The sequence below is a fragment of the Rosa chinensis genome, chromosome 7, assembly GCF_002994745.2.
Source record: "Rosa chinensis cultivar Old Blush chromosome 7, RchiOBHm-V2, whole genome shotgun sequence".
In the NCBI taxonomy this organism is placed as follows: domain Eukaryota; kingdom Viridiplantae; phylum Streptophyta; class Magnoliopsida; order Rosales; family Rosaceae; genus Rosa; species Rosa chinensis.
The window spans coordinates 49,219,116-49,238,462 of NC_037094.1; the positions used below are offsets into that span (position 1 = coordinate 49,219,116).

General features: G+C 35.8%; 1 protein-coding gene and 1 long non-coding RNA gene across 2 annotated transcripts; one reads left to right on the top strand and one right to left on the bottom strand.

The window, feature by feature from the left end:
- The first annotated feature begins 361 nt into the window (after positions 1-361).
- Positions 362-11,167, top strand: LOC112179985 (protein ROOT HAIR DEFECTIVE 3 homolog 2). The gene is made up of 17 exons (XM_024318465.2): positions 362-596; positions 691-757; positions 870-972; positions 1,116-1,186; positions 1,804-1,867; positions 2,088-2,159; positions 2,251-2,298; positions 4,069-4,131; positions 5,214-5,270; positions 7,350-7,511; positions 7,624-7,692; positions 7,808-7,899; positions 8,230-8,311; positions 9,005-9,170; positions 9,731-9,858; positions 10,348-10,422; positions 10,702-11,167. Exons 1-17 carry the CDS (start codon positions 449-451, stop codon positions 11,095-11,097), a joined length of 1,863 nt encoding a protein of 620 aa, XP_024174233.1. The 5' UTR covers positions 362-448; the 3' UTR covers positions 11,098-11,167.
- A 3,096-nt stretch (positions 11,168-14,263) lies between these two features.
- LOC121050385 lies at positions 14,264-16,514 on the bottom strand. The gene is made up of 4 exons (XR_005802810.1): positions 16,231-16,514; positions 15,928-15,962; positions 14,735-15,056; positions 14,264-14,536 (listed from the first exon to the last, which is right to left on the bottom strand). It is a non-coding gene; the product is annotated as an uncharacterized LOC121050385 (long non-coding RNA).
- Positions 16,515-19,347: the final 2,833 nt, after the last annotated feature.

The window sequence follows — 19,347 nt, forward strand, 5'->3', positions numbered from 1 at the left end:
TCAGATGCGTTATAATTTATAGTCTCTCATTAATATTTTTGCAAAACTTCAACTATGACTATTATCTGTGGCATGGCAGCTCTTTTCCACGTTATTTTATTTTATTTTATTTTTCCGCTGGAAGCTCTTCGCACGATTTAGGAACTGAGAACTTTCAATAAATAAATTGTCTCTGAAGCTATGACGCATGAGCTAGTGATGCAATGTAATTGAGTCAATTGATGTCATGAGGCTGGTGATCGAAGCTCATAAGACATGGTCGAAGGTCAAACCTAGCTTGCTATCTGATATATAAATATGCGTGCATAGGCACTAATTCATTTACACCCAGATCGATCCATCCACCGAGTTTACCATTCTCACTTGCGAAATAATAAACACAGCCAGGTTTGATCGAGGTTTTGCTCTTCACTGAGCCACTAAACAAGAAGCTAGCGCTTAAGTAAAAATGGAGAAAGATTACTGCGTCACGCAACTCATCGATGGCCGTGGTGAATTCAATGCTTCTGGGATCGACATCTTCACAAAGGATGTCAACTTTGCTGCGTGTGGAGAATCTTATGCCATCGTTGCCGTCATGGGTCCTCAGAGCAGTGGTAACCGGCCTGCCTTTTACGTACTGCAGTATATCAATTTTTTCAATTTGGTGACCCACTCATATGAATTAATGTGTATTATGGTTTATGACAGGGAAGAGCACTTTGATGAACCATCTTTTTCACACCGACTTCAAGGAGATGGATGGCAGAGCCGGAAGGTTAATTGATTTCTAAATACACACACTTTCTAATTGATTACTGTATAGATATATTCCTGCTAATTAGCTATATATATATATATATATATATATATGTATCTATCCATTTCAGGAACCAAACAACATTGGGCATTTGGATAGCCAAGTGCGTTGGCATTGAGCCTTTCACTATCGCCGTCGATTTGGAGGGCAGTGACGGCAGAGAGAGGGGCTCGGTACGTATTCAACTAATAATTCTGAGATGAATCCCCTGTTTTTTTTCTTTTTTTGTTTTCTTGAACTTCAATTCTATGAAATAAAAGGATATATATAATAATCGATAAAGAAGATATACTGATCTAGTTCTTAACCTTCTCAGCATGATACTGCATTCGAGAAACAAAGTGCTCTATTTGCGCTGGCAATTTCAGACATTTTGTTGATAAATATGTGAGTTCCCCTAATTTTATTACTTTGTTCCTACATATATCATGAGTCCACTTTCAAAGAGGAGATCATATAAAAAAAAAAAAATGAAAATGTCCTTATGACCCTGATTCACTTGTCATATACTTCAATCATCGGTATCGCACATCTTTTAGGTCTATTTCAAGGATTGTTTCCACAAAACATTAGCCAAACTCAAGATCAGTTGGTAATGCATTCTCTCTAGAGTTTATAGAGAAACATTTTTTTTTTGAATCAAACCTCGCAAATGCAAGGTAAAAGATTTATTAAAAATAAAGAGAAATACAAGTAAATATCCTACACTCTCCAGATGTAAAGTACTACAAAAGAGAAACATAATCTATTAGATAAAACTGAAATCGATATTATATATTAATCAAATGACTAAACAAGGGGAAACCCAAAGGCTTTCTAAGCCCAAGATAAACCCTTTCGGCGCATGTGCAATGCTCCAACTGTGCATTGCAGCACAGTGTCTGACTACTTTGACAGTTTCGGGGTTCGAACATAGGTTGGGGAGCACACCCAATTAGACAAGAACCACTAGGCCACTTGCAGTGGTTTACGATTTTATAACCTTAATTTGATATTAAACACAGGTGGTGCATTGAAATCGGACGGGAGCAAGCTGCAAATAAACCTTTACTAAGAACAGTTTTTCAGGTACTATTATGACCATATCCAGATCGAGTAGTTTTTCAGCTGCAAATAAACCTTTACTAAGAACAGTTTTCCAGTTGCAATAATTCTCATCTTTAACTTCTAATTAAACAATATTTGATCCTCGATCAGTATCGGTTAATTAATGACATATATTCTTGAAATTTTATTCTGAATATATATATATATATATATATATATATATTATTGTATATATTTACAGGTTATGATGAGCTTATTTGGTCCCGGCCGAAAGAAGACGTTACTTTTTGTTGTACGTGATAAAATTCCAGAGGTAGGTTATACTTGTACGTCTTGATGGGTTTTTATATGAATTTTGTTATACATCAATATGTAATTCATTATGTTTGTGGTTGCTCGTTTAGACCCCGTTAGAAAGATTGGAAGCTACTTTACTGACAGATATTAATAAGGTAATTACTACGTCTTCAACAGCACTTGCTAGTGACGTAAATTTTTTTTTTTTTTTAGTTTGTTTATATTTTTTTTTTGAAAGACAATAGGTCAGCCCTTTCATTAGATTCAGCAAGCAGTACAAAAACGAAACACTCCTATGGGGTCGACAGAAAGCAATCGTTCCTTAGAACCTCATGAAACCCTATTCTAGAAGAATAAAATCTCAAAAAATCCTGAGTACACCCACATTTTAGGAAATCCACGCACCATTATTCTAACAAAAACCAAAAACCTCGAAGCAGAGGATGACAACCCATCCTCCAGATATAAATTAGCAACTAAGGCACTGATTTTTGCGACCCAAAAACAAAAATTAAACTAAAATAGGCCCATCCTCTTTTTATATAAAAAGAGGAAGGCCCAAAATTAAAATAAAAAATAAAACCTCAGAGCCCATATGGCCCCAATGCATCCCAATCCAGACTAAGCCCAATACTTGAGCCCAACAGCCCAAATTTTCTGAAACCCTAACAACCAGCTGCACCACAACATGGCCGCTCCCAAGTTGCATGTCGTCGTCGCCGTCGCCGTCGCAGGCAAAGACGCCGCCTCCCCTACTGATCACCTTCAGGCCATCACCAGCATAGCCAAAAAAGCCACCAGGTTGAGCATCCCCATCCCCAGAACAATCACTAGCCCATAGAGCCCAAGTAGGAGCTCCGTCGCCCTGGAAACCGCCATCCCCATAGCCACCGTCACCGTGGTTCACCGCCGACGATACTGTACCATCTCCAGGATCGAAGGACACCCAAGTCCGCGCCCAATCCTGATCACCTCAAACCAACTTCAGATCCATTCCAGTGCCTTCGCAATCATTGAAGAAACCAGATCCTAGATCGGGATGAACCCGATCGGAGGCGCCCAGTACAACCTGAAGATCCTCCAAGCTTTGATCGATCCCCTGAACTGGTCGGGCCAACCCCACTCCGGCAACACCACGACGCTGCAGCGAACCACCAAGGCCAACTAAAGCAATTGGACAATCCCTATCACCGTCGGAAATCTGACGACCCCGATCCAAAACCCAGACTCGCCCATCCAACTCAGTCCAAACCAGATCCACGCCGTTAGAGCTTGGCCTCCGATCAGTCATCCAAACAACAACACTACCCTCCCAATCAATAACCACAGGGAGCCCACACCAAGGCGGCGCTCCGAGCAAGAAAACAAAAGCAAAAACAAGAAGGAAATGATTAGCTACCAGACGAGCAATAGCCATGACCATCAAGATCTTGAAATCCTGAGAAATTTGTTGAAGGGGGAAAGCCAACAATAAACCCTAGCAGAGCGCTAGGTCAAAGAAAAATGATTTAACCTAACATTAGTTTGTTTATAATTAGTTATGAGAGCATCTTTAGCAGACTCTCTATTTTGGCTCCTTAGCTATTTTAGAGAGCATATTTAGTTAAATATATAACAGCTGCACCAGACTCCTAAGTGGCTCTCTATTAGAATTTTAGCTATCTCGCTCCTAAATATAAATAGCGAGATGAGGCTCTCTATAATTTATAACATTCCTTTTGAGTTATTTTAAGTAATTTTTAAATACATTTAAACTATTTAACTTTTCTTTAAAAAATAATATAAATTCAAAACTAACTATAATAGAGAGTACTGATGTAGACGCATTTCTAAAGTGGTTAGTCAAAATAACTTTTTAGTTATTTTAGCTAAAATTTGACTCAAAAATGGTTAGTATCGCTAAAGATATGCTCTAATCTCTGCAGATATGGGACGAAGTTCCGAAACCCCAACAACATGAAAGTACACATCTCAGTGAATGTTTCAAGGTTAGATATATAGATATATATATATATATATATTTATATATATATTAGTTATGGTTGAAAATAGTTGTTCTCTCAAGAAAGTAGTACTAGAAATTGTCTACACATCTGATGGGTGTGGGAGCTGTGAGTATGCTTGTAAGAGTTGTGATGGTTACACTTGCGTGATTAGGTAGTTCAAGGAAATTTTTTTTTTTTCATTTTGTTTATTTTATTTTGACTTTTTTGTCCCTGATGATTAAAATATTGTCTATAATTTTTTTTTAATCTATGAGGGTTAGAAAGGAGAAAAAATCAGTTATAACTAACTAAACCTCTTCTCCTAAAATATACTACATGAATTAAAAAATATATATATATATATATACACACACACACAAACACACACGTGTAGTATCTATATAAATGTTTTAATCTAGATCCTTAAAATTTAATTCAAGAATAAGTGACCAAAAAATCGTCATTCCCCTAGGTTACTAAAATATAAACTTTTGTCAAAGAGAAATATATATATTTTTTCTGATTGAGAGAACAAAATTGCATGAACGACTGTTCTTAGGAACAAAGAGAGAAAAATTCTGCAAAAATTGCTCTGACGGTTGAAAATTTGCCATGGATTTTGATATCATAACCAATTGTTTTAGGGTTTTCATCCAATAGTTATAGCACAATCGGTCAACCCCAGTAATACGGTTGTATCTACACCAAACCGCTGCCACAAGTTATGGATTTTTTTCTTTTCTTAATGAATAAACTAGACGCCAAACACACCATATGAACGTGGATAACTATGTAGGTAGTTATTTCATAGAATATGAAAAAAAACTGCTCTATAATTTTATTTTATTTTTGTTAAATTTCTATTATTTTGTGAATTGGTATTTTGTCAATCTCAAAAAATTCTATTTTGGTTGACAAACTATTTTCGCTTAATAATAATATAGATAAATAAGTTATGGATCATTTTATTTCAAGTTGTTTGTCTAGCAGTTTTTGTCTCACCTATGTTCTTTAGTTCATTGCCTATAATTGATTCTTTAAAGCTTATGCCTGTGTCTCTAACGTTCTTTGCCATTATCAATCAGGTGGAAGTAGTTGCTTTGTCTCATTATGTTTACGAGAGGAAGAAGTTTGAGGAGGAGGTAGCATTTTTGAGAGTCATAGTTTATTATTCTCTTTGAAACGTGATATTTTAATTCTTCTAAAAAAATAGTGCTATTTTAATTTTATAGATATATTTTGTATAGGAATTGTGATAAGGAATCACTTTCTCTTTCTTAAGTGATTTCGCTAAAAAAAATATCATGTTAATAATTATCATCTACAATCTAAATATTAGGGAAAACACAAACAAAAATTGAGTTTTAATGTTTAAACCCTAGCTACATAAAGAGAAAAAAATGAACAAGAGAATATACAATAATCATATGAATATGTATTTTTCATATAATATTTTTAAAATTTACAGGAACCCAATAAAGATTGAATTTATATACATGTGTTATGCAAATCTTTTGTTCGAATGTATATGCAAATCTATTGACTAAATTACATGAATGTTCTGGATTGAAGAAAAAAAAATTGTTTTTTAAATCGAAGCATGAGTGTAATGAAAAGGAAAAATGAAAGAAAAAAAAAAGCCAAACTAATTTAGGGTAATTAGATTTTGGAAGGATAAAATGGTCTTTTTCTCAAGAATTACATAACATGATCTGACAAATAAGTGGTGTGTAGATGACATGGTATGACACCTAAGATTGATGCCATAAATCTTAGGCCTCATTGAAGCCACAAATCATTTTTCATTGCGATATTTTTACTTCTTTTTTTTTTAGTCAAATCAATAACTAATAATTACAACAACTAGATCTCCTACTAACGAATGGAGAGACTTATGCAAGTAGACTAAATGGTACTGGGCTAGCATATTTTCACCTTATATTTTTTATAATCTGAACCATCCATCTAATTAATTGTCATTTAGATATCATCTCTAAAAAAAAATTAAAAAAATAAAATAAAAACCAATCAAGTGAAAAATCATTTAAGCATTCAATTGTATCTAACAAATGGACGGTTCTAATATCATCAAGATGAACTGTCCATTTATTTGATACAATTAGATGGTTAAACGATCTTCGAGTTTATTTATCTTTTACATAAATTTTAACACATGAAGAATTCTATGAAATTCAAATGTAGAAATGTGTTAATCGCAAAACGGTTTGAATTATACCCGAATCGTTCACTTGATATGCTACAAGCATATTAGACAATATGATTGAAGCAATTTTCTTTACACTGTCTTTATATTATAGATCACAAGCTCATTAGGGAGTCTATTAGAGACGCCTTGGAGATAGTGTCCTAACAAAGTATAGCAAGCTATTAGCTTTATAACTAAGGGAGCTTCAATTGGATCTCGCACAGTACTTCCAATTTTACCCTTATTTGACCTTATTGTTTTCGCTCTACACCTCCCTTCTTCCTACCTCCACTACTTCTCACCATGGATCTTCATCCCAAGTGATTTGTCTCCCCGTCCCAAGTTGATGACTCCTCTCTACTTATATGGAAGTGACCTCAAGAGCATTAACATCATCCTTTTTTATCAAACGGCAACTTGAAAGTATGAAACGGAGCACATTTTTGAGACCTAGAGAATTCCAAATGAAACAAAGAAATTTGTTTCTGTCTATTTTATGAGACCAGTTATGAGGCTATGAGCTTTGGCTTGATATTCGGTATGGCCAGTGCTAATGAACTTGAAATATGGAATTATGCAAATAGAAAATCTTTTGAAGATTTTGGGATTTTTTTTTCTTCAGTTTACAAGGAAAACAATAGGATTTAAAAATTTCAAAAATAAAAGGCTAGAGATCCAACTAACAATGTAAGAGATATGAATAGAAACTCTCTATAATTAATTAATAAGAAATCAGCAACCCACATGTAGCGATCCACATGTAGCGATGGAGTCAATTAATGAGTACCTAACTAGCTATAGAATAAAAGTTTCGAGAGCGCCCCTCATATTTTGAAGTAGCTAGTCAAATATTTGTCCAAAACAAACCTACGAGACGTACAAGTGATATTTCTCATTGCAAAAAATTCTACATTCAAATCCTATCACACTAAGGTCAACAAAGAAAGAAAGAAGAATCTACTTAAAAGTCTAGGGTGGTATGTATTAATTTAAGGGTTGTGATCTCTCCCATCAGGTTGCTGAATTGAGGCAGCGGTTTTCCAATTCTATTTCTCCGGAAGGGCTTGCTGGTGGTGACAGAAATGGCGTTGTCCCTGCCTCGGGATTTTCTTTTAGTGCTCAGCATATTTGGAAACAAATCAAACAGAACAAAGACCTGGATCTTCCTTCTCTCAATGTTCGTCAATTTATTAGTGTCATCTTTTCCCCATATTAGAATATGTCACATCATGACATGATCAAATTTTTTATACGATGAAGTATGCATAACTCTATGATCGATTAATTAGGTTATGGTTGCCAACGTTCGGTGTGAGGAGATAGCGAACGAGATATTCAATCAGTTGACAACAAATCAGGTACATATCAGTTTGATGATCTCTCTGTTGCCCTGTTGGATATATCGACCTGTTCAAGAACTCCTGTACCATTAAGGCTGGTCATTGATTATGTGAATGTATGAACACAATTTAGGATTGGTTGAAACTGGAAGAAGCTGTCAAAATTGGTATTGTAGAAGGTTTTGGTGAAATGGTTAGCTCAATTCTAGAGTCCTGTTTTAATCAGTGAGTTTCACTACTCGATCTGGTTATGTGTTATTTAAATTGCAGAAATTGAGCTGAAGGATAAATTCATTATTTTAGTTGTACGTGCTTGTGATTGATTTTATTTCAATTGAATGATGGAAATGGTCGAGTTCCTTCAGAAAAAATTGATGAAAGGGAGAAAGATCAATTTGATGAAAGTATAATTTGATGAAAGCATACCAACTGTCCATTAACATACTAATTAATCAGACTCCATTAAGGCTCTATATTTCTATTTTTAACGTCGTTTCTAGTCCTTTTTTTTCCTATATATCATATTTATCGTGTGAGGGATAATGTTGATCACAGATATGAGATGGAGACCAAGTACTTTGACAAAACTGTAAAGAACACAAAGCGACGTGACGTATTGGAGAAAAAGGCATACGAGGTTGGTTACTTTCTCTGCCTTTCTATAGTCAATTGCAACGAATATTATACAACCCATAATTTCTCACAAAAAATTACGTACAAATCATACAGGGAAAATTCTACAATAGTAATATTAGTCCTCAAAGTGGTAACATGAGTCATTAAAGTGGTAAATTTTCTTAGTTACCACATGAGTCCTTAAAATAGTAATATTAGTCCTCAAAGTGATAACATAAGTCCTTAAAGTAGTAAATTTTATTAGTTTACCATATGAGTCCTAAAAATAGTAATATTAGTCCTCAAAGTAATAACATGAGTCCTTAGAGGAGTAAAAATAGTTGATGTATGAGAAATGTTAACATATCATAGCTTTACCCATCATACAGTAACAGTAACGAATTCGTTGCATAAAGTAGAAATATGGAATTCAAAATTGTCGCATATTGTTGTCTCATATGCGACAATTATTATGCAACATGTAACACTATGCGGCTCAGTTGTTATTGCGATATTTGACCATATGCGGCAAACCAATTCCTCCCTTGGAAAGCGAGGAATATATGTGCGTCAGAATTGGCTAATTGTAAATAGAATTTTATTTCCAGAACCTTAAGTACTAGCTGGTTTATAGACTATACTTTCAGTTTTTATTTTATCATTGTAATTAGCAGCTGATCCTTGTTTGATCAAAACTCTCTCCTTTAACTTTCAGTTTGTGCACCCAGCGTACACTACCCTGATCAACAACATACGTTTCAGAACGTTTAAAGAGTTCAAAGTGAAACTGCAACAGGCATTAGACAATAAAGAAGACATAGATGCATCTGTTCAGACCCTCACTGAGTCTTCCATTATTGAGTTTAACCATGGATGTACAGGTAATTATTAATAGCATTAATTTGTATTATGATCATGGTAATGTATTTGTGTTGTCTCTATGAACAGTTCTGTTGATATCACTTATATTTCTTATCTCACAACTATAGTTCTTTTCATTTTCAAATTGAAGTACTTTAATTATATACCTATTGATGATCCTTGAACCTCCGTATTGGCGAAAACAGGGGTTATGGGATTTTTGTAATTAACTCATGCTAAATGTTCACCGTTCAAGATCCTGGCCTGTATAAGTATATGCAATACTTCAGAATATATATATATATATATATATATATATATATATATATATATCTGTGTGTGTGTAAGAATTTAAAAACAATTAATGCATATATATTTTCAAGGTTGAAACGAGAGAACCTATCAAACTTGTGAGAGAGAGAGAGAGAGAGCTCCGTGTCAGGGTTTCTACTACCGCTGCTGCCCAGTTGTCGTTGATCTCTCGCTTCTTAATTATATAGTAGAGTATACATCCTGGCTTCATAAAAATTCATATACTTGGCTCCAATGTTGAATTAAATTATCTATTTTGTCCTTTTAGATGCTGCCATAAAAGATGCTAATTGGGATGTTTCAAGCACTCGAAATATACTTAGCTCCGATATAAAGGGACATGCAGAAACTGCTTCCGTCTTCGAAGATTTGAAAAGAGTGAATCTCAAGGACAAGGTAACTATATATTACACACACACACACATATAGAGAGAGAGAGAGAGAGAGAGAGAGACGTGCACACACACCCCACACATATAACTCAATTAAATTAGCTTCCGCAACAAAAAAGATAATGACAAATTAGTTTGACCCGATTATATGGTTGTGCTTAATTATTTACTTGGGTTCAGAATATAATATAAGAAAACTGCTTGGTGCTTTCAGGAAAAGTGAATGTACCTGTTTTAGTTTGCATGAAGGTTTTGTAAATGTAATGGGCAACTAGCTCCTTGGCTAGTAAGTAGTATAGGAACTGTCTACCTTTAATTGCCTTTGTATATTGGCCGGGCTTTTGCTTTTTTGGGAATATGCAATCAAGGATTGCTAACCTGTTTAGGCTAACTCATTTTTAAGCTCAATCGATGCATAAGTTACTATTCTTTTCTATTCTCAAAAAAAAGAAAAGAAAAAACAGGTACTATTCTTTTCATTTTATATTTTCAGAAGGAGGCTAAGGAGCAGTTTGACAGGATGGAAAAAAAGCTTGCAGAAGAGAGAGAGAGATATGCCAAACAGCTGGTAATCTCATATATTAAATTCTAGATTGTTATATAAGCGAGGTTTCAAATTAACTTATGCAATATATACTCATGCATACTGCTCATTGCTCAATGATGGTGCTGAATGCATATACCTTTGTGCACTTTAGTTCCTGTACGTTGTATACATGCAGCTCCTATCCAACATTGACTTTTTTCCAAGATTAATGTATTTTCCTTTTCCGCGGTCATATTGCCAATTCACCCTAATCCGCCAAGGTTGATGTAAAATACATGCTGTTTGCTTTTGTATTTTCAGGCGAAACTGCAGGCGCTTAGCAACAGGGGGCCATTAGATTTTGTTGGACAGATATTTGAGGATGTCGGCAATGCAGTTGGTGGCGCTGTTGTTGTTGCAGCTAATGCCGTTGGCGGCGTTGCTGTTGATGGAGCTAATGCCGTCGCCGGCGTTGCTGTTGATGGAGCTAATGCCGTAGCCGGCGTTGCTGTTGATGGAGCTAATGCCGTAGCCGGCGTTGCTGTTGATGGAGCTAATGCCGTCGCCGGCGTTGCTGTTGATGGAGTTAATGCCGTCAGCAGCGTTGCTGTTGATGGAGCTAATGCCGTCGGCGGCGCTGCTGTCGATGTAGCTAACGCCGTCGGGGGCGCAGCTGTTGATGTAGCTAATGCCGTCGGTGGCGTTCTACGTTTTTGATGCGAACAACGCCGTCACTCACGATACTTTTATTCTCGATGGCGCTGCCAAAATAAGCTGTATTTTTAGTCTGTTTGCTTGTAATGCTACTATATTTACCCCATAATAATTGCAGTTAAGCTCTGTTGGTTTTGTGTTTTTAGCAAGTTATTACCAATAATTTTAAAAGGAGTTCTATTCAGATCTTCTTTAGTCTTTGAAGCAAAAGCATCCCAAATTTTCAATGTTGCCCCTATTATATTTTGAGAAAAATTCAGCAACAGTACCCAAACTCGAGTGACAAGTCCAATCTGATACCCAAACTCTCAAGTATACAAATGTGATAACTGAAGTCTTATATTGATATCAACATGATACCTCCGTCCAAATTCCTTAACGGCTCCGTCAATTTGATGCTTAAAAAACGAAAGAAGGAAAAGACCAAAATAGCATTATTTTATTCTTTTTATTCTATCTTTTTTTTTTTTTGAGAAATTTTTAATTATATCTTCTTCTTTCTCATTTCTCATCTAATTTCTCATAATCCTTTTCTTTTTCTATCGAATTTTGTCTTCTGCTTTGACAAAATCCACTCTCATCAGCTGGGGCTGCATCACAAAATCGGTGGCATCGGATTCGGTTTCAGAGTGGATTACGATGAGGATGATGTGTTTGATATTGGGAGGGTTGAAGTTGATGATCAAGAGGATAGCTTTGGGGTTCAGAATGAGAGTGTGGATTTGTTATCTGAGTTTGATTATGGGTGCAAAGTGATCTAAGCATAAACCACATTGGTTTCTCGTTTTGCCTGAAAGTTAATCAAACTAGCCTTTCTGCACACGCTCGCACATGCATTTAGTGTCGTCTTTGCTTATTATTATGTTTTCATAATTTTTACCATTAGATTAGGTTTAAAGATGATTACGCATAATTTTCTTACTCGGTTACTGAGTAGGTGAACGACCTCAAACCATAGGTTATATGATCAAAATTCGAAAACCTTGGCTCGGGGTGCCACAACATCATGCTTTTATTTGTCAAAGTTTGAAATGGGGCTCAAGTTCGACATTCCACGCATAAGTAATTAAGTATATTGTTAGGGCACCTCCTTGAAAAATAAAAATAAAAATAATAGATGATAAAAAAAATTAAAATAATAAATCATAAAACATAAAGACAGTTGCAATTAAGTCTAACAAAAATCATTACAGGCAGCTTCAAGGTCAGATACCCGTTGATAAGATTTGTACCAAAAGCTGCATTTACAAAAGGGTAAGAACACCTCTGTTGTTCATTTGAACAAACTTGAACAGTTAAGAGGATAGCCTAAACCAGATATAAACATAACAAAAATACATGAAGAAGCAAAATCTCATTCCTTGAGCAGTTTCTTCTTGGCCTTAGTGGTGTCCTGGAGTTGGGAACCATAATGCTGCTACCCTCTCTCACTTCATACTTGTCGTTAAAGTTGGCTTGCATTGTAGCACATAAGAAGAATATAAATACTTCCCATAGCAACAAACACATTAAGAAAACATAGCTAGAAAATTCACAAAATAGGGATGAAAAAATTTGGTACATAAATCAGGCATAAAAGCTTATACCTCTACTATCAAAGAAGTAAATTATGAGAAATAAACATCAAACAGGCACAAAAGTTCAAAAAGATGAACAATAGAGCAAACTGCATAGATTGATAAAAGAATTGATTGGTTACCAACTACACTTGAAAGAAGCTAAAAATAATTATGAAACCGATTAGTTGAAATGAGAAGAACAAAGGAAACAAAACACAACTGAGTTAAATGCCCGGAACCAAATTAATCCTCCAACATTCCTCTTTTATGTATTTCTAAAAAAAATTTCATATATATGAGGTCTCTATATGATGAACAGAAAACTTTGAAAGCTAAACCCAAAACCAAATGAAACATTCAACACCGAACCAAAATTCCGAAGTTGAAAAAGCATTATTATAGGCACCGAAATTCACATGGGTACATGAAATTTTTTTTTCTTCTCATAAACTTAGGAAAAGTATCATCAACCATTGCAACTACATCAAAGAGAACAAATCAAAACATTGAAGTTGCAGCATGCATTACAAAATCTCCAATTGTAATATATCATACAGCCTTTGTAATTAAACCAAGTTATAGCTTTCAAAACTCCATAGAGCTCGTGGACTTCGAAAGTCAAATGATTCTGCAGGACCAAATATGTATCAAACAGCCTATTGTTTAGGATGAGAAATTCTACAATGTGTTAACGTATGACATGCATACAAGTGTCTTGCCTTAAAAGTGGTAAAATGAGTCCTCAAAATAGTAATATTAGTCCTCAAAGTGGTAGCATGAGTCCTTAAAGTGGTAAATTTTCTTAGTTACCACATGAGTCCTCAAAATAATAATATTAGTCCTCCAAAGTGGTAGCATGAGTCCTTAAAGTGGTAAATTTTCTTAGTTACCACATGAGTCCTCAAAATAATAATATTAGTCCTCCAAGTGGTAACACGAGTCCTTAAAGTAGTAAAAATAGTTAATGTATGAGAAATGTTGCTTTGCCCGTTTAGGATAGGCTAACATTGAAACTTTGTCGTCTTACAGAGGCCATCCATACACAACTTTCATTTTCCAACGAAGCAAGACATGATTATTTGCTTAGGGAAAAGAATTAGTACAAAACCAGAAACCCAAAGCAAGTAAACCGGTCAAAAAGCATAATATACGTAATGCTGAATAAGTTAAAAAAAAATTAAAAAAATAAATAAATAAAATCTGATAGGCCTCTCTAGCTCTCTATAATTTACTAATTACAAAGGTAACTATTACTCATTATGGTTGACTTAATTTCATCAAAAAAGAAACAACATGAGCAAGCATATAAGGGGAAGAAAAAAGAAGCTTACAAAGTATCCTTGCAATCTCACTATACATCCTAGGAAATTTGTAGAAGTCATTCATAATAAAGTATATAGATTTTCATGAATCAATAAAAGTTTATTGCTAAAATCAATGGTTTTAAGAAATCCATAACAGTCTATCAACTTTTTAAAGAGTCTGTGGACTTTTCAAAAAGTCTGTCATTTAAAAAAAGTCTGCACAAATCCAAATACAATACACCCCCCTTAGAGTATAAGCATGACTCATTGTAACTATAATCAATTTGGATACCACTCATAGTTTGGTTAAACTCATCCCAGGATAAATGATCAATTATGGTAACAGAATTAGAAATCAAAAGGTGGATACAAAAATTCCTACTGGCTACAGCTCCTTGAATTTGAAGCATAAATAAGCCCCTATCACTTTACATTCTCATCAAAACTAAATATTATAAAAAATTGTTACAATTAGCATATAACCAGCCAATCTCTCCCGTCCCTCTCCCCCTAGCAACTATTACAGTATTACGTTACCTGAAAATTGATTAGCATACCTTGTAAGTTGCAAGACACAATCTGCAACACAGGCCAACCAATTTTCATATGATCAGTATTCTACAGCTAGAGCATAAGACAAAACAAACCCAACCAATTTTGATGAAACAAACCATTAAGTTCAAAAGAAAAATAAAAGTTATATCAATCATGAAGGAGAGAAAAGGATAACTTATAAGTTCATCTCAATATATATGTGTGTGTGTGTGACCAACTTACATAATTCAAAAAGAGGGAGAGCGAGAGTAAAACCCTAGTCTTGCGGTGGATTCACGCCGGGTCCAGCGTCGCCACACAGTGGTTGACGAGTTGCGGCGGCTCTGGTTTCAGGACTGTCAGTGGTTGCAAGGTGGGTTTTGCGAAGGGAGGTGCAAGATTCTCTAGAGTATCAGCGACCGGCAAAGAGCGTCAATCGGTTGGGGTTGACATCGATTTGTTGCGGAGGTCGATTCCAAGCAGGTGACAGAGTAGCAATTCCGATCGGTGGGGTCTGCGAGTGATTGAACTCTGGCCGATTTTGGGCTTGGATTGCGTTGTTGATCTGTGTTTGCAAGGACAGTAGAGTTACTTTTTGGCGCTTGATGGGCTACTGGCAAGGCCAGCCGCCAGACAGAATGGTGACGGCGGCAGTGATAGAGCGGCCTTAAGCTTCTGCTCTGTTTTCTCGGATTTGGGCTGGGGTCTTTAGGCCTTGGCTCAGATCCGAGTTGTTGGGCCTTAATTCGTGGGTTTGTAAGGAGGGTGCCTTACCACCCTCACTTATCACTTAGTGATAAGGGTGGGCCTGGCCTAAGAGCTGGACCTTCTTGGGCATCTGGGTTAGTATATGGTCCAGGATCAATCGTTTTCGGATCATAACTTCTGTTGGAGTTAGTAATTATCTAGAATAAGATTGGCTTTCGAGCGGCTTATGGATAAGGAGTTTGCTCCTATTTAATGGCGAGGAAGTGGTTTCCTATTGGTACCACAATTACATGATTGGCTAATGGGAGGCTAGAATATGATTTTGCCCTAGAAGACATGGATTTTCTTTGTTTATAAGTTCGCTCATTATAGCGAGCTTATCTTTGACTTGTAATGAGTTTGCGTAGCTTAGATTAGGGTTTCCGGATTTTCTTGCCGGCTATCTTTTTGTAAGTGCAGCTAGACTCTAGCCATTGGCTGAATGCCGGCTATTGATTCTAATGATATCAATTTCTATTCAAAATAAAAAAATAATAATAAACAAATAAAAAATAAAAAATAAAAATGAAGGAGAGAAAGGGCTTTGTATGTTTTCTAAGGGCATGATTGTGCTGTGTTCAATCATGAACAGAACCATAATCGTGATGACATGAAGAGGAAAATTTAATTGTGCAATTGGAAAACAAAATTCGATGGAAAATGATAAGAAAATGAAAAGCAAAAGTTACCCGGAACAAAAGAATTAATCATCTCTTCAAGATACCTGCAAAATTCAGAAAAAAAAAAAACCAATGAATAATCATCTTTTCGAAAATCTTATACCCGAATTTTCGAATAAGGATTTCGATTTTTGATTTGAGTAATGCTAGAGATCCCAAATTTTGATACAAAAATAGATTACCAAATGATGTGGCACACACCATCTCATCAACATCATTATAGAATTTCAATGACATAGATTTGTTTATTTAATTAAAAACACAATTGAGAAAAGATTTTGTATTCAACTTATAGAAAAAAAAATTACAAACCCTAATCTTTTGACATATTTGCATGCGAAGAAGAAGCAATCTGTCATTAATACTGCAGCAGCTCTCTTCTGATGACTCATTTGAAATCCTCTCTCGTGTCTTCTCTCTTGCTCCATTGGTCAAGACTAAAAAGACTTGGGGAAAGTTTTGATCTTCAAAAAACTCATGATTCCATGAAAACAAGAAATGAAATTGCAATATTAAGAAGAGATTGAATGTCCTCCATGTTCTTATTTTCATATCCTAATTTTCTGGAGAGAGAGAGAGAGAGAGAGAGAGAGAGATAAAACACCAACCAATCATGGATTAATTTGCCATTAACATAGAAATTCATACATAAAAATTTTTCCAATTCTCAATTTTTGTTTGGCCTTCCCATAACGATGGATTAATTTTTGTTATGATATTTTTATCTGGGCATCTAGGTTGCTCACAGCAAGAATGTGCATCTATTCACTTTTTTTTTATTTGCTATTTTTGTTTAATTGTGATTTTTGTTTAATATTAATTTTATTATCAATTCGATCTTATCTATACTATTATTAAGATAACAGAGTTTGTCAGCCAAAACAGAAAAATTTTACTAAAATATCCCTCAAATTTAAAAAATATTTGAACTGAAATATTTGAGAAATACAAAATGGTCAATTCACAAATAAAAGAAAAACAAAAGAAATTTAACAAAAAAATTCAAAAATCAAAAAAAAAATATGTGCAGCAATTTTCTCCACATTCTATGGAATAACTTTCCACATAATTATCCACACCCTATATAGCCAATAAGAAATCTATGTCAGCATAATTTTCAAAAGAAAGTGATGACATGGTGTATACCACGTCACTTGGTAAGCAATTTTGGTACACAATTTTGGGATCTATAGAATTATTCTTTTGATTTTCCTCTTTTCCTCTCTTCGGGCTTCGTTTCCCTTATATATAAACTGTATCGGGTAGTTGAAGCCATCTCTGCTCCGATCACATCCCACGATCTCCAAATGCTTCGTTCATTCCAAGATTGTGCGTATAGCAGTTCTCCGAGGTTGTGCGTGCAGTTTTTTTTCTTTTTCCTTTTTTCCATTTCTTCTCTCTACGCAAGAGTCTTGCACTTCCGTATGGAGGAAAATTTTCGTGGTATTTTACATATCTGCGGCTTTCATGGTCCTTTTCTTCACGTTTCATTCCACGAAACCTTTGTAAAGATCTACCAACACCAAATTGGACATCAAAATTGAGAGACTTAAAAGACTTCTACATACACATACTTCCACCTAGAAAGGGTACTAGTAGCTGTTGCTTCCTTTATCAGCAAGAGGAACACTATATTAACAAGAAGTTCTTCTGGCAACCCACCGATTCGGTCCACCACATTGTACTTGCCATTTTGTTTCACTATTTTGTGTAAATCTTTTCTTTTCCTTTTTGCCTTGCACCTGTACTCATGCTTCTAATAGATGAATTGCCCCGAAAAGAAAGAAAACAAAAACAAAGAAAAGAGTAAGGACTGAGGAGAGTTAGGGGTTCTCAACTCCATTAAAGCATTGAACTTATTTTAGGGTCCTTGATTCAAAGCACCAAAATCAGCCAAAATTGTCTCACGTATCAGCAACAAATTTTTATTCCCACTAACTCAATAAATTACATTTTATGCCTCTCTCTCTCTGATCTCCAATCTCCACCTCCGGTATGGCGTTGAACTTTGGCATCAAGATCTTGGATGACATGGTGGTGATGGCGTCCACTCCTGAAGACGAAGAAGAATGTCGATGCAGAGTGTCGGCGAGGCCAGTAATAGGTTCTTGAGGCTGGTGTAAACCACTACTTTGCTTCTACTGCTCCTTCGCAATCCCCTCCACTACTTCTGCTACAGGTTCCGGGTCTGCAACCATCGAAGTTGAGATGGGAGAAGAAGAAGACGTGGGTGCCTGTTAGGTTAAAAATTGCACAGAGTGTAAAATGTCACCCAACGTAATTTCACTCGTATTCATTAACAGAATAGAGTTTTAATTATTTCGGGTTCGACCCATTCAAGACAGAATGTGTCTCTTAATTACAATCTCTTGTTACAAGAGAAACACCCTTTGATTCCATTTATAAAGAAACCAGTGTGTGGTTGTTTGTTTTTGCGGCTGCACCCGAATTTTGGAATGGGTTGCCTACGTACCCGGGAAGGGATCAAGCCACTCGTAGTTCAAGAGTTCCAATAGGTGAATGACCCATTGGAAGGCTTGGATTTTTGGGATAGGAATAGTGTTTAGGATGCGGTTGCATCTAGATTATTTGATTCCAGATTGCCTACATACCCTTGCGGGATCAAACCACGTGTAGTTCCAGGCATTTGGGATTTAGATGGGTAGATGACCCATTTATTTTTGGATTTGTGTTTGAGATATTTGTGAGGGTTTAGAGCCCTTGAATTTGCTTTTGGGTGATTTGGGAATGATTTGATTTTTCTGGTGTCTGGGTAAATTTGACTGGTGGAGTCAGAGATTCGGATTTGCTGAATTTGACTGGGGGAGTCAGGGATTCGATTTGAATTTGTGGTTGCATCTAGTGGGTCGCTAGATTGCCTACATACCCTGTGAAGGGATCAAACCATTGTAGTTCTAAACATTTGTGGATTTTGGGTATTTGCCTTTTCCTTGGTTTTGTACCAAAAGGATTTTCATTTTGGGTTTCGAAGCATTTTTTATGAAACCAATACTGGGGTATTTTTCTATTTGGACACCCGTAGCGTCAAGCTTCACCGATTTCCTCAAATGGGTCCAAATTTGGACGTGGGCTTTGTTTGACGGTCATGTTTCTTGGTCCACTCCAATCAAGAGCTGCCCAAATTTGATATGGGCACCCATGATGCTGAATAAACACGATTAAGCTTTTTGGAGTTGAGTAGGCCAATCTATCACGTATGCGATTTGAGTGTCAACAAATTAGAGGACCGCTTTTTCTTTTCTCAAGTCAGCGACACATTTATTTGAATTTGTGAAGCCTACGAAGGTGAGGCGGTGCCATCTTAGTGCAGCAAGGTTTGATCCTCCACGTCTTGGGAGCACCCTTTATTTGTCGACAATTTTGAAAGCAAAACATAGCGGCCAACCAAAACAGAGACCATCTCTTAAT

Excerpts from the sequence above, each read along its gene's own strand:
- LOC112179985 (XM_024318465.2), top strand. The coding sequence starts at position 449 with ATGGAGAAAGATTACTGCGTCACGCAACTCATCGATGGCCGTGGTGAA. Across the intron at positions 597-690 it reads CATGGGTCCTCAGAGCAGTG|GGAAGAGCACTTTGATGAAC; the intron begins GTAACCGGCCTG and ends GGTTTATGACAG. Across the intron at positions 8,312-9,004 it reads TGGAGAAAAAGGCATACGAG|TTTGTGCACCCAGCGTACAC; the intron begins GTTGGTTACTTT and ends TTTAACTTTCAG.